Below are 22,785 nucleotides of genomic sequence, written 5' to 3'. Positions count from 1 at the left end.
AGCTGTGCCCTGACTGAGCCGTGCCAAGGAATCGCCCCCGGGCTGCAGCAGAGCCTCAGCCCCGCGGGGTCGGGGCTTGCCCGAAGCAGCAGCATCACTCACACCCCTGCAGTGTGCATCTGCCAGGAAATCAGGAACAGCATCCGCTGAGAGCAGGTGCTGCTGCTCCGAGCTCCTGCAGTGCTCGCTCACGGCTTGGCAGGAGGAGTGCTCCCCCCAGTTCGCGGTTGCTGAATGTTTCTGTGTCGCCAGGGGGCAGCCGGAGCCCTGTCAGTCGAGCTCGGTTGGAAAAACTGCATCTCAAGGGTTTCCCGTTCTTCAGGCTGCCCGATAGAGAAGTGCCTTAGGAAACTTTATTCTGTTGTATTCTGCTGATTTGTTTCACCTTTATGTAGTTCCTCTGCTGCAGCGCAGCAAATGCTCTCATCAAGCCCCAAAAGAGCTTCAGCAGTGGGGGTTCCAGTGGCAGAGCATACTCAGTTTTATTTGTATCCTGATTTCTTCTACATCCTTTTCCTCTCCTTCCCATATTAATCGATTCTGATTTTAAAATAAAATTCTTCATTTAGTATGTGCCTGGGATGTTCTTGGGAATTGGTTAAGTCTGCTGCAGCCCTGCACCTCTGTGCACACAGGCACTGCTTGCCTTACACAGTCATCCATCCCCTGACACTGCAAGCCTGCACAGACTGCTCTGCTCTGTCTGCTGTGGAGATGCTGGACTCACAAATAGCCTGCAGGCAGGAGAGAGTGTTTGCTCTCCATTCCCTTAGCCCAAACTTGGCAGCATGTGGGAGTAGGAATCACCAGCAGTTCAGTTAGTGGATCCTGTCAACCTTCTGCATTTTTCTGTCAGCATGAAATGTCTTTTGAAGCCCATTTGGAGGATTAGTCTTTAAGCACCTGTTCCTGATAAATACTGATCATCTGAGATGAATTGTCAAAGACTGAACACAAGGAATAATGTGGGGATAGTAGAGCATTCTGTTTCCTTACTGAGTCCTAGATCTGGGTTTTTAGGTACACAGGAATTAGTCACACATCTCGTACTGGGGTGAGAACATGAAGCAGTGGCAGAGCATCAAAGGCCTGAGCTGTGTCTGCCATTGCTAACCAGCAGCAGGATCTGTTAAAGCTCCAGTGAAGAGCTGCTAACATGGTGACTGAAGGTGAGCAGCTGCCAGGGCTGGAGTTCCATGTCCATTGCATCCCATCCTCTTTCTGGTACTTCATTGCAAAATCTGGCAAAGCAAGCTTTACCATATGTAACTTGTGGCAGTACTAATTATGCTAAACCTAAGTTGCACTCTGCTACTGTAATGACCCTTCGTTGTATTATGTTAATTGCAGTTTCAAGTGCTTCCCAGTTTGCAGGAGTAATTCACTGGATCAGCCTAGTCATCCTCTCTGTTTTCTTTTCAGAGGTATGTATAACCAAAGTCTTTCACCACATTATGTTGTCACTGGAATTAGCAAGAGTTTTACAGGAGTTTGACTGCAAATAACATAGCACAGTGTATTTTAAGGAAAAAACCAAACAAAAGTGTATTGTTGCTACTTCTACTTAGCGAACTAAAAAGTGTTATTTAAATTAGCACTGTATGTCAGGTAAGGAAATGTGGAAGGGAAGATACTGCCTTAAAAATTATAATTGGTAAACTCCAGAAAGAAATAATTATCTCTGAATCTACAGGCACTGGACAGGATAGTTTGATCCATTTGTTACCAGTGTCACTGGGTGTAAAGTATAGGATTTAGTTGAAGGTATGTTCTTCAAGAATAAAGATCCATGGGAGTTTTGTACAAAAAGATCTGTTTTGAGCATGGAGTTATCTCCTCTCACATTTTATTAAGATAGTTTATATATTCTAGGTTGCTGCATGTAGACCTAGTCAGAGAATGAAACAAATGGTGAATTTCTCTGCCAAAATGTGTATGAATGTATGCACTGGAAAAGGTTCTAGTCATGATGTAAAAAATGACCAAACTGAGATAATCTGCCTTTCTGAGCTTTCAGCTATGTTCCAGAAAAAAATCATTGGTATTGAGACAGTTAGACTGCTCCTGAAATATTCCAAAATGCTTTTATTGCTATTTTTTGGGTTTTAATATGTTACTTGTCACAATAACAAATTTTATGTTTACTAATTGGGAGACAACTTGGACTTAAAATATTTTAAAATATTTTTTCAGGTTCCACAGGAGAAAATATAATCCAGAGAGGTTTGTTAATGATATCATTCTGTAGAAGGTTTAGATAGTTACTAGGTGAAGGTTACAAAAAAGCAATAATCAAAAAACAAAGCTATGATATCTGCAAATTATTTAGTGGATCACTTGTATTGAATTCATACTCATCATATATGATGGCAATTTTCATAGTGCTCCTAATGAAAAACATTTACATGTAGCATTTTGTATTTCTCAGCAGGGTTTTTTAGCTGGTGCTCAGTGGGTGCTTTCTGAAAGGGCTGTGTGATGCAGGCAGGGATCTCACACTGCTCTGCATCCCAGCCTTGTGCTGCATGTACACAGGTCCCATTACTGGCCCCATCCTTTTACAGTGCTGCTGGGCTGGAGGTTACATGTAAGATGACTGAAAATAATCTCTAAACAATTACAAGAACTTGTAGTCTTTGTGAATTATTATCCTAAGTCCCAAAGGCTCAGGTTTGCTAGATGGTGTCCATTCCCTTTAAAGAAATACCTTCCTCTCCCTGCCAGAATCTTTCCTCAGTGAGGATTGGAACCCTGGAGCTCCCTGATCCTGAGCTTCCCAGCAGGATGAGCCTGTAGCTGCTGCAGCAGCATGGCAGCACAGGCACGTTCACCCCTTGGCTTTCTGCAGCTGCTCTCCAGAAGCCTCTCCTGTGCTCAGTTCCTGCTCTGCACTGCACTCTGCAGCTCTGGGTCGTTCCCTGCACCACCACACTGCTCACACCTGGGGCAGTGTCTTCTCCTGTGCCTCTCCCTGAGTGCCCAGCTGCTCCTGGGCTGGTTGTGGCACTGCAGGCACTCCTGAGGCCAGGGCTCATCTGGCTCAGGGAAGGAATTGGTTTTTCAGTTCTGCTGGGACAGGGGTACCCTCCAAAGTGGTTGAACTTGTTCAGAAGTATTTTTCAGGAGAAGAGTAACAGAAGTGTTTCACAGAGCCCAAACAGTTTCCCTGACTCACCATCCTCATTTTGGATCTGCATTGGCTTTTCTCTCTTTATTAGTTATTTGGAATTACTTTGTCTACATGCTGTTCTCATTTATTATAACCTTATCACTCACTTCATTATCTACTTCTGTCTTCCAAAGTAGCTTCCTTCAGCTATTTGATTGTGGTTTGAATTTAGATCAAAGAAAAATGAGGCCACAAGACAGCCATGTGAGGTGTGCAGACCAGGGTAGATTTTTGGATATGGGTTCATTTGGCAGCTCAGAGATAGAGGTGGCTCCACAGAGCAGCTGGATGTGCTTCAGAGACCACCAGTCTGGGAAAGAGTTCAGGTGTGCCTTTCCTGCTGGGGTTGGTGTTATGCCAGGTTGAGTTCATACTGAATTGTATCTTAAGAGAGCAAAAACAGAGGGTATAATCTTCTGTCATCCAAATAATTTTTTTTCCAAGAGGTTACAAAATACTGCAAAAATTGCAAATGGCTTTTTTTCCTGAGATTTTAATTTTATTTTCTCCTTTGGTCCCTTCAGGGTTTTTTTTCCCTCTGATTCCCATACCATGAGTCAGCTGGTTTTGGGATCATTTGTTGAGATGATCATATGTTACAGTGAGTGGTTGTTCATGCCAGGATGATATTCCAGGGATCAGCAGGTTTAATTAGTTTACCTGGGTATAACAGGCAACTGCTGAGGATCAATGTGTCCTTCAGTCATTGCTTTTTGACTCAAAGCAAGGATTCAAGGTTTCTGGTGTTCAGAAAAGGTGGTTTCCATAGCCAGTACCCTGTTATAAGTTTGAATGTTTGGTGTTTATTCTATAATTTGGTGCCCATTAGTTGTAAATATAGGCACACAACTCTTCTGGAAGACCTCAACAAAGTTGTCAAATACTTGTTAAGACCCATAAAACTTTCAGCACAAAATCTGAACGTTTTAGAAGAATACAGCTGATTAAAGGTGGTGCTCTCAAAGCATTGCACGTTATTGCAGTGCAGTTGAAGTTAAACAGCCACTGGCTTTCTGCTTGGTTAAAATGAGGGGGCTAAACATGCCAGCACCTGGCAATGCCACCAGAACAGCTGCCAGCAGAGCTGAGTAGCTGCTCTCACAGCATCTTCCTGCTTTCCCTAGGCTTGTCATGCAGCCACAAGCCTTTAAGGTACTTTGTTCATTTTTTACTGTCACTGTCTGTGACTTTCCGGCATTAAAATCATATTCAAGTGAAGTGTACACCAGCTTTGCTTTTTTCCAAGTATTTGAACAGGATTTCCTAGTGGTTTGTCTGTGTTTACATACATCACTGTGATTTGTCTGTGCACCAGATGTTACCCAGACATTAAGACAGAGAGGAGAGAGAGGCACTGGGGGGAAATCCCAGAATCAGCAGCATGGCAAGGCTGGGGTTGTACCCTCTCCAGAGGGCAAACTCAGCCCTGGTATTGTTGGTTGAGAAAAGGAATGGGGAATGCCTCAGAGTTTTGGTAAGTGGACTGAAGTCTGCTCTGAGCAGTTCTATCCCATTGCCACAATTGCCTGGTTCTGGCTCTGCTTTTCCACTGGGACTGATGGGACTGTGCAAGAAGGGATTCCTTGTTATCAGCTGTGTGCACTGCTCTGTGTGCTGCAGCCAGCCCAGCTCTCAGGCACTCTGCTGAAGGGAAGCACCTGCAGGTTTCCCTGGAAGGAACCAAGTTTGTGTACTCGGTCAGGCAAGCATCCAACTGCAGCTTTCTTCTGGCATCTATGTCCCAGAAGTGAGCTCTCCGATTTAGTGGGGTGGGTCTGGGCTCCCAGCTGCTAAACAATGTTTCATTAGCTGTGGCTCACAGGAGGAAAAACTCCAAGGCTTTCCTCATCCTGTATATTTAAAGGAAGTGTTCATAGTTACCTGCCATTTTTCTGCTTGTTAATAGCAACCCTTGAAAGGAATAAAATCTCCAAAGGGAGGCTGCTGTTTAGGTTCTGTTAAAAAAGAAAAACATCCTAAATGGCAAAACTAAGTAAAAACATCTTTCCCTTAAGAAACACATAATTTATATTAGAGAAACTCAGCTGTGTTACTTTTGTTACATTATTTGTGAACTTCAAAGAGCTGAGTGGGAAGATAATAATCTCCCATTAATCTTCTGTAAGCTGTGGTTTCTCTTCTGTGTGTTTACTTTTATTCCATGTACATACAACTTTTCTCACGGTGCATAAATTCACTTCATTGCTGTAAGTTGTTTTCTAAATGGAATGAGTAATGGGGTCTAGGAACATAGATTCAGATTTTATATATTAGTATGATTTATAAAGGTAAATTTAGGCTTCTTTCTTTGCTAGTGTATATGAAATAAATTTTAATATACTGGGAAATTTCTTTACTGAGCAATTTTCTGGCCTCACAAAGTAGTTGCCATGGAGCGTGGTCCCATAAAGTTCTGGGAATCTTGCTGGACATCTGCTTGAATGCCAGTCTGCCCATTTAATTTCCAGTAATATACCTGACTTACAGTGTGCTGTGTCAGTGCCTCATCTGTGCTTTCATCTCCTGATAGTGGCAGCGCAGCAGGTCCTACCCTACTTGTTTCAGAGAGAAGTGTTAGTGCTTGTGTGACCATGCCCAGAGGGAGCTTGTGCTGTAGGGCTGCCCAAGCCCAGTTCCCTGGCCACTCTGCGCCTGTGGTGGAGTCTCTGGTGAGCCATTCCCATGCCTGAAAAGCCCTTTCAAATCTAGACAGAACTGTCAGATGAAAATTCAAATTCAGTGAAAACATTGGTTTTCCGTGTATGCTAAGAATTAAGATTGTGAGAGTATTGGGAGAACACAAGAAGAAATAGAAGTGCAGAGGTTGTGCAAAGGTGCATTTGGGTATGTGATGTCCTGGTGAGAGAGAAGCCAGTGTGTTTGTGTCTGTTCATGGCTCCAGCTTTTGGCAGGGGATGCTTTCTGTGGCACCATGAGCTGATGGAGCCCAGCAGTTCCAGCCAGGACATGGGGTTGGGACATACTGAACAATGGTGATGTGGGGGGTGCAGTTTCAGAGCCTTGGCTGAAGAGAAGCTGTGGGAGGAGGGTGCCTGTGCCCTGGGAGCAGGAGGATGTGTTTGTTTACATGTGCCAGCACGCTCCTCTGGGCTCTGCTGGCCTGGGCACAGCGTGTGCTGGCACAGCTCACGCAGCAGCTCAGTACAGGCACACCAGGAGATGGCAAAAGGGGATTCTGCTAAGGACTGCATGAGCTGAGGCCTCTGGGAATGACCCAGATGAGAAGGGCTCTAAATTACTGATTGGGTACAAGGTGTTCTGGGAAAGCTTTCAATAATTATTTTGTCTTATGAGATACATGCAAAAGGCAAAAGCTTAATTGACAGAGTTTCTGGAGCCTCTGTGACAGAGGATGGAAGGAAGGAAGGACAGACAGACAGACATCCCTTCCAGCCGCCTCCATCCTGTCTGTCCCCTGCCCAAGCTGTGCCCCATCATGAAGTGCAGAGGTGCTCTCCTCTCTCCTTTGCCTGGTGCTGGGCCAAGGTCCCTCCTGTGCTGCCTCCTGCTGATTTCATCCTACACAGGGATTGGACTCAGTGACTCACTGAGCAGTAAATTGTATATTAACTGTGCAAGCAGAAAAGTGCTTAAAATTACTCAATGTACCATGCAGTCAGCTGACAAATGCAGATTATGGGAATTCACACAGCTGCCTCAGCAAAGGGCTTGGCCAAGTTTCCCTACAAAATTAGAAAGAGAACCTGCAGCATCTAAACCTCACTGCAGACAGTTACTGTCGTGCAAACAATTGTGTGTAACCAGGAGACTTTGTCAGTTTTGAAATTGAATTTCTGTCTGAAAATGATCTAAAATTTTATCTGGGTTTACTTTAGTTTAAAGAAATTAACACAACTGTTCATTTAGTCTTTTATTAGTGTACATTAATAAATTAGCTTTAGCAGAAGAAAAATGTATTTCTGATAAAACTAAAAAATATATGTGTTAAGGACTTTCTAATTAAACTATTTCCAGTCAAAAAACATTAAAGCTTTCTTTTTCAAGTACAAAAAAAATCCAATCTGGCAGTACTTTTCCTTTAACAGAAAGTGCTCACATTGATACTTAATGTTTTTTTAAAATCTGTATTCAAAATGCCTGTGGTGTAATGCAAAACTGTTTATGTGTATTTGTACATGCCTGCACATCAGTAGGAAACAACAATGCTGCTCCAGTTTTTCTCTTTTTCTTGCAGATTTTTGTACTTAAAAATGGTAGAATTGGGACTAACATTGCTTTTGTCTGTGATGAATGTTTTGCAGTTCTCTTCTAATTCATATGCATCTTTCAGTTTGGTCCTTGAACAGTAGCTAGAAAGTTTCCTAGATTATTAATTTCTGTCTCTGTGTTTTTTCAGATTCTGCTACAGTTCCTAATTTTTAAAGTTCTGTACAGGGACAGTGTATATTCAAATGCAATATGTATGTATTTGAATGAAACATATTTTTGATTGCTTTGCAAAAAATACTAAAATGTTATATATAAGAAATACCAATGCTTTCATTTGCTGTCAAAGCATTTATTATTCTAAGCAATCAAGGAGGTGCCCAGTAAATCCAAATTTCTTTGGTTCCATTTTTTCTGGGTTAGAGCAGTGGCAGCAGCAGTGGATGTTCTCCCTGCCCTGGGCACACAGAGGCAGAGTGGGGACAGCCAGGGCTGGTTTGGAGCTGTGCTGGCCCAGGGGTGGCCAGGCTGGGGCTCACTCAGGTCACCAAGGGCAGACTGCCTGTCCTGGCTCCTGGCACTTCAGTGGGGATGGGTGTTAGGAGTGGCAGTGCTGGTGCACAGCTTGAAGAGCTTCCATGCAGAATAAATGTTTTCTAAGCTTACCCTCAGTTGTACCCAGCTCTGGGGTGGAGGAGCTGGCTCATCCCACCCTTACTCACCTTCCTCAGTGTCTGCTCGAGCTGAGAGCCAAGGTGCTGATCATCTGGGCAGGCTGTGCTGGACAGCAACACCTAATCCTGCATTAAATGTCTGCCAAGTGGACTTCCAGTCACTGCTGGCTTGTGCTGATTCACAGCAGCAGAGTGGCAATGAAAACATTTGTGTGTGCTTCCAGCCCTTGGAACTGCTCACAGCCATTAGGGTGGCAGTAGCACAGTCTGATTGAAGTGCTACAGTAAGGAATTAAAAGGCAGGAAGGAAAACACCTTTTTATATTCCCTCACCAGCCCAATGCTAAATCATCTTTAGGGTTGTGAGGCAGTGTTTCTGTTTTCTTTGTGCAGATGTGCCTCATTTCAGTGAAAATACCTTTGTGCACACCTGTCCAAAGGGAGGAAGACTTTCACCCTCAGTATCTGTAAAGCTGTGAAGTGCTCAGCCATCCTGTGTTAGTTGCTTAGTGACCTGGCACTTTGTAAGCCCTGCCCAAGCAGAGCAGAGCCTGAGCTGTGCTCTCAGCTGTAGGAGAGGTTCTGTCCCAGGAAGGCTCTGCCTGTCCTCATGTGTTTGCCATGGCTGCCTGCTGTGGAACCTCCATGGATCCCAGGTAACTGATACAGCTGAAGTGACGGGCTCACAGGTCACTTGTGCTTCAGGTGCTGGCAGAGGAGCTGGGATGCTTTTCCTGGCAGAATTGAGCTCAGGAGCTGAGCTGTGGCTGCAGGAGTGCCTTGGCTGCTCAGCAGCACATGTGCTTACACCTTGTGCCTGTGTCAGATCACATTGTGCTGGCCAGTCTGGGGTCATTAAGGGACTTGAGCACCTGCTGTTGTGCATCTCTTCCTCCACAGAATAAATAAACCTTGAGGTTTATTTATAGGTTATTATGGAGAGAGCCTTACTGCCATGCTGCATTTATCAAGTGCTTTGGAAGTACAGTGTTTTTAGGAGTACAGACTGGCAGCATTGGTGGATCTTGCTGTCTCTGTAGAGCATCATAATTTTTTGTCTTCTGGCTTGTGCCTCCCTTTCTCAGCCAGCGTTGGCATGTGCCTCTGCATGCCCCATTTCTAAGGTGTTGGCTGCTTCACTTTCCTGCTCCTTGATGCTGTGGGGCTGGGCCCTGGGAGCACCATGTGCCCCACAGCAGCAGTGTCCCCTGGCAGAGCAGGGGAAGTGCTGTTATCCAGGTTTGCAGTGCCAGGAGAATGGGCACAGTGATCCCCGGCCAGCTGGAGCACTTGGGGGTGGCAGAGCCACACACAGGAGCACAGAACCATTCTGTATTGTTCTGCATTTAGATACTGCTGGTGTGCTTGGCATCAATTCAGAGCTGCCTGGGACTTAAGATTTGTGTTTGTAGTGAAGAGGAGATACATGTATTCATCAGAGTCACTTTTTTCTGCACAGTTCTGGGCATGGTCACCCTCTGACACGTAGGCTTGCTGAGCACCAAGTCATTATGCTGCTCCTCAATGGAGAAAGCAGCATTTTGGTGGCCCTTGTAGGGCTCCAGCTGCAGACTCCTCGTGTCTGTCAAAATCTGACCTTGTTGTTTCTGTTGGCAGGAAACATCCCTACCAATTAGGCTTTTATGTCAGTTCAATATCAATTGCAAGTTGCCTGATAGATTTTTTTCTTTTACTTTGTCTTCTGAAAGCCAAATTAAAAATTAGGAAAGGTGCCATTGGATTTTTAATAGGAATTCACCATTGGTTCATTCTGTGTTTTTTCTTCATTCCTCTTTTTTAGCTGTTGAGGCTACTTATTGCTGTTTTGCTTCACAGAGAAGGATCACAGAGATATTTTTCTCCCTTATCCCATGACTTTCTGGGATCTTACAATAAAGCAACTGCCTTCAACTTCAATGAAGAGCATCTGCTCTTCATGCTGATGAAAAGTCAGTACCTTTAGGCATCAGGACAGGACAGGGCCTCTTGTCTTAGAAAATGAGTAAGCTCTGGCCAGAAAAGAGAATTTTCCCCCATTCTGACTGAGGGAGCCCCATGGTGGATCTTACATAGGCTTGGTCAGGAGGCTGGGGAGGGTTGGTAATTTAAATCACACAAATACGAGAGCAAAATTTTAGGAAGATGGAAAGACTGATGAGCATTTGAACTTGGAACTTGTTTGTGGAGGTTTTGCTCAGTCAGTATACTGGTTGGGAAGCAATATCTGCTTTTTAAATATAGAAGTTTAGCCATTTCTAGAACCTGATTATTATTTAGAAGAAATGTATAATTCTTAAATAAGACAAAAAAATTATTCCCTAAATAGGTAAAGGACTAAATGTTTATCTAAGACTGCAATAACATTCATAATCTTTTTTCCCCCTAATCTATTTTACTAGACTATTTTGAGGATTGTGGTCCTTGGCATTTGGGATTACATTGAAAACAAAATAGAGGTAAGCTCTCTCTCTTGGTACTGTTTTCCAGGCAGCCCCAGTAAGACCATGAAGAACTGCTTTAGATGGCTTTGTTATTAACCTGTGCAATACAATATCTTTTAAGGCAGATAAATACACACATTCTTTTCATTATGTGCATTATCAATAGCTGCGTGCTGTAGTCCCTTTTTCTGTGAGAGACTCAGAAGATTGCAATATTTGAAAATATTTTATGAAGGAAGGGATTTTGATCTTCTTGCTCTTTGTGTGACTTCTGTTGTTAGAACTGTGCTGGTCTGGCAATACTGCTGCCCTGAAATGTAAAAACTGTCACCTGAGTTTTATATCCCCATTGCCATAATTGAATTGAAATTAGTTGAGTTAGTTGAAGAATTGCATGTAGTTTCCTGGTAGTAAATACTAGCTTGGCAAAACCCCCATTTTTATTGTGAAATTGTTTTGATAAACACTGTAATTAGTACCTCAAAATAAAAATTACCTAGAATGTATATACTCTTGTAGAGTAGAGAAAGAAAAGGAAGCTCTTTCTTGATACTGCCTCATAAACCACTACTGTACAGGAAGAACCAGAAGACACTCTGGGTGTTCTTGGAGCATAATCAGTATAGAGACTTGCATATTTTGTAATGAAGTTGTTAACATTTTAACTTGTTTCGCTAAAAAAAATTAATTAAACTTAAATAGTTGATTCAGGGTTTCTTATTATTAAGGCTAAATGGAGCAGTTTCTGGTAATTCATCTTGGTAATTTGGAATAGTGATATTTTTTACTGCCCATTGAGTGGCTGCAGTAAGAAATATTTCTTTTCAGTACACTGGATTGTTATACACAGTTCTGAATATGTAGTTCTTACAAAAATCTGTGCCCTGCCTCTTTATGCAAACAGTTGATCAGTGGGCCCTGGCAGCAGGGGAGGCTTTCAGCAGGGATGAGAACGTGGTGCTGTGTTCTGCTCTGCTGGGCAGCACTGCTGCCACTTTGCTCTGGAGCACATTTACTGCCTCATTTCTGTCTAAAGCTTTGCACTATTGCTTTTTCTGATCTGATCCCAGTGCAGCCAGTGTCAAATGAATCATTCAGAGCAGTCCCAGTTGTCAAACTCCTCACCAGCCTCCTGCTCCGTGGAAGTGAGAGCAGGCACCTTTCTGTCTGGGTGCACAGCCATCCCCACACGTGTGGGGTAGCCAGGACATGGCCAAGAGCCATCAAGTCTCTTGCCTCCATCTTTTTCTACTTGTCTTCTTGATCTCTTCATTTAGACAGTAAGATCTATGGGCAGGGACTCCTTTTTTTTTTTTTTTTTTTTTTTTTTAGATGACATTATGCCAAGTAACAGGTAATAAATACCAGCGATGATAAAACTGGCTGTAATAACATTTAGACTATCGCTTCTCCTTGGGGATTTTGGCCAGTATTTCCAAATACCTTTCTCTCCCCCTTCCCTCCCACCACAGTTTATCTCTCCTCACCTCATAAAAAGCCCTGAGGAATTCTGTTGTGCTACCCAAAAAGGATGCAGCCTTTCTGTGGCTTGGCCACCTCTCATATCCCTTTCAAACAGGTACATAATTGCATTTCTTTTGGACAAAGAGAGACTCCTTCCAGATTTCAAAGAGGAATGGCAGGGATATGGATTTAAGGAAAGGTTTGAAAAGCTGATTTCTCTCCAGGTGTTTGATGGTGCTGTCATAATCTTGTCCTTGGCACCAATGGTGGCCTCAACAGTGGCCAATGGCCCCAGCAGCCCGTGGGATGCCATCAGCCTTATCATCACTCTGAGGATATGGAGAGTGAAGAGGATCATTGATGGTGAGTGGGGACTCACTGGTGACTGCAGCATCACCTGCCAGGCTGGGGAAAAGAGGTTCTAAAAATACAGAAGGATTGCTTGCTGCCACTGTTCCTGTCATTGTCCTTACTCTTACATTTTGCTAGCACTGAACAGAAGAGAGTTATGACTCCCATGGAGCAGAGTAGGTCTGGAGATCTCCTGCTCTCTAGGAGCCTTTATAATTTATTGATTTGTTTTCCTGTTAGGCAGCTTCCTATCCCCTGTCCTGTAAAGTAAATGTCCTTACCTGCTTTATGTCTCTTGCCAGCAGTTGTCATTCCTGATTCTGCAAAATAATTGATTCTCTGCTTTGCTGATATTTGCTGCACCCTCCTCATAACCATACAGCCAGCTCTGTCTTGGGACTTTCTAAGTTTTTGTCAGTAAATAAGTTTTATGTGGGATTCCAGGAGGATTTTCTTGCCCTGGGGGTTCCCAGCAGGAGTTGCTCTCTGCATGCTGTACATCCTGGAAATGAAGTGCATATTGGTGGTGTTTCACAGAAACCTCTGTGGGGATTTGCCAGGGGAGATGAAAAGGCCCCAGCAAGTCAAGGTTGCAGAGAGCAGAGTCTTTGTCTGAGCCTGGAAGCAAGGACTTTAGTGTTACCATGTGCTCAGCAGCTTCAGGCAGCTTAGGGAAAGGAAATAAATGAATAGCCATTTTGCTCATGTGTGAAAAATCAGAGTCAAGTTGTTATTATGGGTTTAAATGCCCAGGAAACTTTGTATTCAGAGATCAGGAGAGGTCATAGACTTCTAAATGAAGTATAAAACAAAATTGCAGGATTTTGTGTAGCTTCAGAAAACATTAATTGCAGTAGGTATTGACCAGCTTTTCTGATCAGTGTGAGTTTGCCATAGTTAAGTCAGGAGCAAAATTTCTAGAGCCATTCAGAAAACATACTGAAAACTGGGCTGTAACTTGAAGCACCATAGAAGATAAATGCCCTTTTTGTTTCTTCAAAATATCTTTCTTAGTCTGCTGTGTCCATTAAGAACTGATGTCTTACCACAAAGTCTAGGAATTAAATGGTTAGGGCTGTGGAATGGTTTTTTTCCTGAGGGAGCTGTGCTGTTCAGGTTTAGAGGGAATGGGACTGACTCTAAAGAGAAAATCCTCCTACCCAGTGGTTCAGGAAGTCTGTGGTAAACCCTGGGGAAGAGCTGTGCTAGCATGGAATCTGGGAAGAGCAGGCAGCAAGCATTTCAGTTCAGCCAGGCAGATGGAGGTCTGACCCTGCATTTCCTATGTTAGAAATCCTTCCCTAAAAATGTACTCTAGTGCTGCTTCTATTGGAAATACTCTGGTTCTCTAGATGCAAGGGAAAGGGATGATGTTCTTTGGCCTGTAAAGGTTTTTTTCCTGCTAAAAAACCAAATCACAGCTGGGTTGTTTTAAGTGCTATTTGTGTTTTCCAGCCTATGTCCTTCCAGTGAAAGTGGAGATGGAGATGATGATTCAGCAATATGAGAAGGCAAAAGTTATTCAAGATGAGCAGCTGGAAAGACTAACCCAGATCTGCCAAGAACAAGGGGTAAAGTTCAGTTCTGTCTTTATTTACGCATATCTTGTCAAGGCAAGTCAAACAGCTCATGTACTTCGCTGCAGGCTGAGCTTTGAGAAGCACCACTGGGACTTGTGCTGGGGGTGACAGGTCTCAGTGCTAAGGAAGCTTTAGCTGCAGCCAGGATATTGTCAGCATGGTATTTGTCAAACAGCAGTCAGCTGCCTCTGCTGCTGGGCTTGTGTTTTCAGAGGTGAGGAAAACAAATGTGAGCAGCAGAAAATAAATGGTTCCAGTATGTCATTTGTTAAATGAGAACAGCTAGCTTGACATAGTACTAACATACAAAAGCCATTGCTGGAGACTGCAGCTAGCATTCCTAGGAAAAGGATGTGCAGTTTAAAAAAATGAATTTCCCTGCTTTAAATGCAAGAGGCAGCTTCCCTGTAGGTCAGTCAGAGACTCCTGGCAAGCTCAAAATGTTGCAGTAGAAGCTTCTAGTTCCTGGAAGCAAGTCAAGATTTAAGACTCTTCCCAGGCCCCCAAATGTTCAGTGATTCAGTCTGGAGGTGAGGGAAGGTGAAGTTTGAAATATCTCAAATGAATATATTTTACATGAAAAAGGTGTAAAACCATTTTTGGGGCAATGAGCCAGAAGTTTTTGCCATTTGTCTTATGCAAATGAGTTCTTGACTAACTTGCTTTAAAGTAGAAAGCAGGGATGGATGTTGAGGCTCGGGATAAGTGAGTGTTGAGGTGACCATCAGACCACAACAGGATGATCCCCAGGTGATTTACTTCTTGTTTCAGTGAAAGGGGAACTATGAGCTATAGTCCAAATAAATCCTGGAGGTTTCTAGCTTCAACTACCATTCCTGGCTTGTGGCAGGTACTTTTGAAATACAAAACCATCAATATTTAGGTCCCCAAATGTATTTTAAGTTTAGGTCCAGATCTCCTGGATGTGAGCCTAGGGTTCTGCGCTGAGCTGCTGCTGGTGGTGAGTTGCTTTGTGTGTGTGATGCACTAGGGAGAGCTGTAGACCCTGTGTCATTTCATAATGCTGGTTTTGAGTCACTCATATTATCTATAACAAGTTCTAAACCTAAGGTTGGCTTCTGCCAAAAATTAGTAAGTGCCAACTATGTTGTCTTGGGTGGCAAAAGTGCAGCCCTCTTCATAAAACCTTTGCACAATGATACTTAGTAATTTGGGCTCTGTCAAGGTTGTGGAATTGCCAGGTAAATGGTATACACCCCATTTTACCAGGGAGAGAAATCAGTGATGTCTTGAGTCCCAGTGCAGTATTTTGTCTGTCAGACCATATTAAAGGTCTTGACAATCATAAATTGTAAACCATTTGTTTTTAGGAACTTTGCTATACAGCCAGATAACACTTTCAATCTGTAAACAGTTTTTGGTGTTACAGTTTCATAGTCTTGATCCCAGCTGGGGTTCAGGAGCAGCTCTTGCTGCTCTTCATTCTGAGCCAGGTACTCCTGAATGTCTGACCAGAGTCACCCGAAATCTGAGCTCTGATGGTCACAATGTGCACAGCAAACAAAGAAATGCTGCACTGGAAGAGGAGTCAGTCTGAGAAAACAGCAGGTTCTCTTGCAGCTTTCAAGTGTCATCTGCTATGGAAAAATACAGTCTACAGAAAGATGACAGCATGCTAAATCCCTCTTACTGCCCTGACTTGCTGCCAAACAACTGTCTCAGCTGTATCATATCAGGTAAATGTACTAATTTGCTGCAGCTAGTAACATAAGACATTGACAGGAGTACTGCATCCTTTATTTGTAAATTACTAGCTTCATAATTCAGTCAAGAAAAAGTTGTCAGCATTATAATATTCCCATTAACATGCTGTTGTGTACAGCATCTGATGGGGAAAATGGCTCCTAATGGTATTTAATGTCTAAATTTCTGCCAGGTTTTTGCTTTTTCGTTTGATCATCTTTCCTGAGCTTTCCAAAGGCTTGCTGGTTCCTGGTGTTTCCTTGTGCTTGTCTGTTTTGGGGGAAGGTTTGCCTGCACAAGGCTGTGCCCAGAGCCGAGCAGCAGCCAGGAGGGTTCCAGGCTGCCCTGTCCCTGTGGTGCCAGCTGTGCCAGGGCAGGGGGTGATGGGGCAGTCACCCTGGTTCCCTGCAGACCAGCAGGGACTCACCCTGTGCTGCCCCTTTGTCACCACACAGGCACTAATAATTGCATTTATTCTGTAGTTACAGGTGGGGCTGAGAACATTCCTGCTGGAAAGGTTTCCCAGCACTTTCTTTTCTGAGTGTTGGGTTCTTTACTGCTTTGCTGCTGCTCAGGCAGTTGGGGTTAGAGTTCTTGGGGTCTGGCTTATTCTGCAGAAGAAATGATCTTGAAAGTTTCAAGCAAAGGAATTGGGAGGAATAGTTAGCCTGTTTTGCTTGGGATTTAAAACAAAAATAATTGGTGGCTGGTTCTCTGAGAAGTCCCATGCTGATTTGGAGCTGGTGCTTAATGCTAGGCAGACAAAACCAGGATTTCTGTTTTAAAAATTAAAAGCAGGAAAGATACAACTTCCCTTCATCTTTTTGAATTCTCTTTCTTTTGTCAGTTGTGGGGTTTTTTGACCAGTGATGGTGTCCCACAGCTCCAAAGTACATTTCCATTCCTGACTGACATTGGAGATGTACTTTTGCAAACGTGTTGCTCTTTCCACATGTTGCTTTTTTGCTAGCTGTAAAAAACAATCTGAAAAACAGAATATATTTATAAATTAAACTTGCACAGACCACCACTTTGTGCTCTGTAGTACCCCACTGCAGCTGTTTGAATAGTTTGCTTTTTATTTATTCTCCATTGGCCAAAAAAAGAGGTTATTAAACAGGAATGGAGAACGAGGGATTTCTAAAAATGAGTAAAGGTAAAAGGAAAAGAAGTCTCACTGCAGTCACTGTCAAGAATGTGCAGAGTATATTGCTGATGGTTTTGCTTTATTAGAATAACTTAAATTGCAAAACAAAGTTCTGAAGTTTCATTAGCTACAAATTCCAGTCAGAGAAGATTGCTCCTTTTCTCTGGAATCACCTGTAAAGGAATTTCCATTTGTGATAATAGATATACTTACCTGATCCTTTCCGCTTAGCTTCCAGAAGAGTCACCCAGCTGAACACAGCCCAGCCAGGAGTGTGTGCTTATCCTTGTAACACCAGAGCTCCTTTTCTGCCAGTTCCTGCACAACTGGGGTTTTCAGCATTCTTACCGGTGCAACAACTATGGGAGCTGTAATTTCTTTTTTTATCTTGGAATATAATTTGTACAACAGCTGCCAGTTTAATGACAGGGCTGTTTAGCTGGTAAAATTACCTATTGGAGAAATAACGTATGCTATCCTCTCACAATAAGTTTAATTTATTTCTAACCACCAGTCATTTTCTTGGTGGATGGAATGCAGCCAAGGTCATCCTATGTTTTATTCTACCCATAAATCATTAGTTTGCAAATGTCTCCTGATTTTTATTGTTACCAACAATGGCTAAACTAATGGAAATAAACATTGGATTGTATCCCAGTGGCAGATGAGTTTTAGGGCAGGGCATTCTGTACAGCCAGCACTAATAGAATTGAGCCAAGTTATTGCTCCTGCATTAGACACAAGTAAGCTTCTGGCTAAAATGTTCATTGATCTCTCAGAAACTATGTCAGTCCTACTCTGTTGTTAGACCATTAAAGGGGAGCACTCCATGATTCACTGCTAAGTCTCTTTTTGAGTCTTACATGTGTATTATAAAATATCAGCTAGGATGGGTGGCCCACTTAATAAAACCAGGCATGTGAAAGGAGATGTTATCTAGAGCTCCAGGTAGGTCTGTCAATTTACCTGCTTAGAAATAATCACCGAAGGCATCATTTGAGTGAGGAAGTGCTCACAAGTTATCTTCTACAGAAGAGCATTTCTTTGCTCACTGGCTCTCTTTGAGATTTGCAAGGTTCTTCCACAGAGCTGATACCTGTGAGTTAATTTAAGCAAATCAAAGCATATGTTGAAGTTTATATGCCTTTTTTTTTTGTCATCTGGTGATATGTACAGTGTGGTCCTGCCCTACAGGCTGAGGAGAGGATGGTGTACCTGAAGTACAGACCATGGTTTCCTCAATCCAGGTGTCTGCTCAGATCACTACATCAGCTCCTACTGCAAATAGAAATTCGACATGTTACCTTGGCCCAGAATTTTACCTTAAAAAGACTGTTATACATACCTCCTAATGATTTATTTTAGCTGCTCTAGACTGCCTGAATCTCAGAGCAATCTCATTAGCTCTTGTACACATTAGAACTGCCTGAGGTCAGTGTGCAATATAATCTCCAGTAGATAGAAGTACCCACAGCCTAATTTGCTCGTGCAGCCTCTCGCTGCATTTCACCTGTGAGGAACACACCCTTAGACTTAACCTTTGGCTTAGGGGCTGACACTGGATTCCAGCACCCGCAGGATCCTGGGATAATGCTTAGGAAGCAATTTCTACCCAACCAATCCTCTCTGTAGATTCCTTATGAACAAAAACTGTTTCTTGTCTGTGACAGAGTCCATCAGTACCTGGATTCGTGTCTGTAACAGGGTGGCACTGGCACTCAGATTTGGTATCTGTGACAGGGTGACACCAGTGCCCAGTTCAGTGCCTGGGACCAGCAGTGCCTCAGTCCGGTGGCTGTGACAGGGTGACACTGGAGCCCAGTTCAGTCCCTGTACCCGCTGTGTCCCTGTCCCGTGCCCGCTGTGCCCGCGGTTGGTGGCGCGGCTGCAGTTCCCGCTGCCCTCGGCAGGTGGCAGCAGCGCCGCGCGGCGGGCCCGGGGCCGGAGTCGAGCGCGGCCCTCACGGACTGGGCCCGGAACCGCTGCCGGCCGTGCGGGCTGAGGGCTGGCAGAAACCTGGCAATACCCTGGCAATAACCTGCAAAAACCTGGCAGTAACCTGGTAATACCCTGGCAAAAGCTTGTGCTCTTCGGAAATGCTGATTCCGTCCCAGGAGCTGTGAGTGTGCAGGAGGCCTCTGAGCTCTCCCCGTTTCTCCTTCACTCCTGTACAACGCAGCGATGCATTCAGGTTCTGATTGCTACAATGCTCAGCAAACCTTTGTAAATGCTGAAGCTCCTTAAATTGGATCTGATGCAGACATTTATTGAGCTGACTTTTAGCTAGTTCTGTCTGTCTGTGTTAAAAAACACCTGCCAGATTTTCTGTCTTGCATGAAAAAAGGAAATCGTTCCATACCTCTAGGCCAGAATTAAGCATTTCAATTTACAGTTATTTATTTTTCTGACACATGTGAATGTTTTTGGAGGGTGAAATGTAGAAAAACAGAAATTATGTTTCAGTTAGACAACATGAAAAAAATCTCAGATTTCTTTTTTGGCTAATTTGTTTGAGTGCATTTTTTCCCTTAAATCAAAGGAGTGTCGGAAAGGGTATCTTTCTCTCTTTAGAGGTGGAATGTAAAGGTATTTCTTGTGATTCCTTTTTTTTTTCAAGTCAAGGATAAAACCTGAAATTCCCTATGTTCATACTGGCACGAGCACCTTGAGTGTCAGGACGCTTCAGGCTGGCTGGGAACAGAGTTAGCAGAGCCAGTTCTTCCCAGCAATAGGTTAGCACAATAACAAGAATCTGCCATGGAGGCTTCATTGCAGGAAATCAGGGAGCAGGGCAGTGTTTTGACATTTGCTGATTCCACCTGACTCCTGACTGCCACTGCCAGAAGAGCTTTGATTAAAAGCAGTGAGCACTTGCAGCCAGCTGTTTGCAGCTGGATTGCAGATGGAGGAAAAGCTGTGTGCTTTGTTAGAGCCCTGGATTAGCTGCTTTAATGGGATCTGGAAAACTTGAGCTGCCCTTTGGCTTTCTAGATTTGAGTCTTGCAATAGCCTTCCAGTTAGTGCAGTTCCTTCCCAGCTGCTCTGGAAAGCAGATAGTGTCCAGGTGTGGCAAACTGGAATCCCTTTTCCTTTTCTGAATCTGTGGAAATTCTGTCTGGTTTCCCCTCCCCAGTGTTTGCACCACGTCTGACTGCAGGGAACAAATAGAGTGTGGTGATGGCTTCCAAAATCTGCCAGTGAAGCAGATCTGAGTCACATCTGAGGGTGAGGCACAGCCAGGTGCACTCAGCCAGGGCTGTTCCACAGCAACTTTTCAGCATGGAGGTGCCAATTCCATGTGTGCTGTGGGCATGGAGTGGCACTGCCATGTCCTCCTGCTCTGCTGGGGCTCTGCAGGCCCTGAGCCAGGGGAGGCTCAGCAATGCCACATTGGAGTGTTTGCCTCTTACTCACCTCATTTGTGTTTCCCTCTCCAACTCTAGAATTAGACATGACTTGGTCACTGCTGTACTACTGATTTTATAGAGTTACCCTTGCAGCCCCACAGCTGTGCTGTTTGGCACAGGGAGTTCCCTGCTTATAAAAGGGTTTAAAGAGTTTCTGCAGCCTCTCCAAAAAAACTGTTTTCCTTCTTGCATTGTAGAAGATACTGTCTATCAGAAACGAAATCTGCTGTATCTACCCTCAGTCAGATTGTACCTGGTGGCTTCTTGTTTTCAGGGGTCTGCTTTATAATACCAGTCATGAGCAAATCCCCTTGTGGCTGTAGAAGTTCTTTAATATGTTCAAGAGGAATGGCCAGAAAAGTGGTGACCTTCCCCAGGGTTTTCTGCACACTGCTGAGTACAGAAGATTTCAAGTCAGAAGAGGACTGTAAGAAGAGGACTGTAGTATTCTCCTCTCCATTGGAGGCCTCATTACAAAGTCTGGTTAGGCATATTTGTCATGAACCTAATTCCCTAAATGCCTGTTAAAAGTGGTCTCTTGCTATAAAGGTTACATGAGGTTTGCAGTAAGAATTGTTTAAATTGTCCAAAATTACCTTCGGGACACAGCTGTGCAAAACAGAGGAGCAGCATGAGGCAGTCAATGTCTTTAGATGTGTGAGCAATGGTCCAGCTCACCTGGGCTCTGGGAGAGCAGCACCAGCTTGGACGCATGTCCTGGCTCACCCCACTGTGTGTTTTCCCAGACCTGCAGTGTTCAGGGATGAGTAACAGGTCCCCAGCTGTAGCAATTCAACTCTGGCTGTGCTCACATGACATCGGTTTGTGGTGTTGTTTTTTCCTCTAGTTTGAAATCAGGCAGCTGAGGGCCCACCTTGCTCAGCAGGACCTGGACCTGGCTGCAGAGAGAGAGGCTGCCCTGCAGGTGCCCCACGTGCTGAACAAGCAGAGCAGCAAGAGGTACAAGGTGGTGGCCACCGAAGACTCGGACGACGAAGGCACCGAGAACATCTCTGAGCTGCGACCTGCACAAGGTGAGAGCACAGCTGGTCCTGCACACGGGATCCCACTGAACTCCTTCACTCCTGCAGGGATTCATTGCTGCATCTGCTCCCAAGTGGCAGGAGCTGTTGTATTTGGGAGCAGGTTCTAAACAGAGCCAAAGCAATGGCTACAATTTACCTTCCCAGTGTCCTCATGGTCACATCCATCAAACACTGCAGAAGCAGCAGCCAAATGGAAGTTGGCCAAGGGATAATCACTCACAGGTAAAAGCAAGGATATTGGGAAGAACATTGAAAAACAGTTTTAGTATTTGGCCACTTGCATTTCTGTGGTTTGGAGAGGACTCCAAACCTCCTGCATCAGCTGTGGGGCTTGCCTTGCCTGGAGGCTGTGCTCTCCCCATGCCCTAAAGCTGCCAGTGTTGGGCAGGGCAGCACTGGTGCCAGGCAAGGAGGGAAGGGCAGTGTGGGCGTCCTGCTTGCATGTGTGAGTGCCACGTGGCCATGGTGAGGAGCACTCTGCTGGGCAGCTCTGTGCCTCAGGGATAACAACACTTACATCTGCTTGGATCACATTGTATTATGTAAGTGCTGGACGTGATTTTTTTTTTCTGGAAAAGACAAAGCTCCTTTCCTGTGATTCACCAGCCCCTTCCAGTGGAGTGCAGAATGTCTCCTGCTTTAATGTAATATTCCAGAGGAGGCAACACTTTCTGCCTTTGTGCTGTGTTAGTATTCCTGGGGCATCTTAGCTTAATTATTGTGGATCTGTTGGAATACAGAGTTTGCACAGTATCTTTATGTTGGTCAAACTCCTTAGAATTCAAGGCACAGATACTTTAAAAGCTGTTAGACACTTTCAAATTATAATCCTTTCCTTTCTCTACAGAGTAGTGAAAGCATGTAGAAAATTGGTTTGGTTTTTTCCACTTTAAAATATCTAAGCACTAACTACAGTAAAGCCATTAATTATTCCTGATATGAAATTGTATTTAAAAGCAGTCAGTTGAGCAGACTGACCCCTAAAATGCATTTCCCTCTTTTTTGTAGTATTTCAGAGGTTTCCCCAGTGGACAGATTATAATTTATGCATGTGTTCCTTGCGGGTTACGTTTGGAACTGAAGAGTGTTGTGCACACTGTAAGGAGGCTTGCTGAAATTTTAGTGCTGTGGAGGTTGGTTTAAAATTCTTCTGTTCAAGGTATTCCCTCCAACATCCAGGTTAACAGAATTACTAATTATTTATAGCTTCCTGTAAAATGCTGCCCACACTTGCAACAAAGTAGAACACCCAATCTTCAGGATTGATTTGTGCACTTAGGTTACATGATTAGAGGGATTTGTGTTTTTCACTGATAAAAAAGACATTGAGCAAATAAGAAAACATGGGTTGCTTCACTTATTGGGTCAGGTGCAGTTACGTTATATTTAAACATTTATAGTGAATTTGCAGAACAAATTTCTAATTCCGGGAGATCATCTAAAAGTACTAGAGGTAAAGTTTGTTGTGCACTGTATTATATTTGCATACAAAGTCTTTGTAGGTGCCTTGAGTGCATGTTTTCAGAGCCTAAATTAGGGTGACAGTATTTGAACAAGTATTTTCTGTGGAATGAGGCAGGAGCTGGACAGGAGAAATTCCCTGTGTTCTGCACC

At 43.8% G+C, this 22,785-nt stretch overlaps 1 protein-coding gene across 1 annotated transcript in view; it reads left to right on the top strand.

The window, feature by feature from the left end:
* Positions 1-22,785, top strand: part of TMEM266 (transmembrane protein 266) — an 81,612-nt gene that overhangs the window by 42,223 nt on the left and 16,604 nt on the right. The window contains exons 6-10 of the mRNA XM_058811767.1: positions 1,351-1,424; positions 10,431-10,487; positions 12,161-12,299; positions 13,743-13,858; positions 20,973-21,159. Of these exons, the coding sequence (XP_058667750.1) occupies positions 1,351-1,424; positions 10,431-10,487; positions 12,161-12,299; positions 13,743-13,858; positions 20,973-21,159 (573 nt within the window). The remainder of the gene's footprint in view (positions 1-1,350; positions 1,425-10,430; positions 10,488-12,160; positions 12,300-13,742; positions 13,859-20,972; positions 21,160-22,785) is intronic.

The sequence above is a fragment of the Ammospiza caudacuta genome, chromosome 10 (assembly GCF_027887145.1).
Source record: "Ammospiza caudacuta isolate bAmmCau1 chromosome 10, bAmmCau1.pri, whole genome shotgun sequence".
NCBI lineage: Eukaryota > Metazoa > Chordata > Aves > Passeriformes > Passerellidae > Ammospiza > Ammospiza caudacuta.
This window is presented reverse-complemented; position numbering and strand designations above follow the sequence as displayed.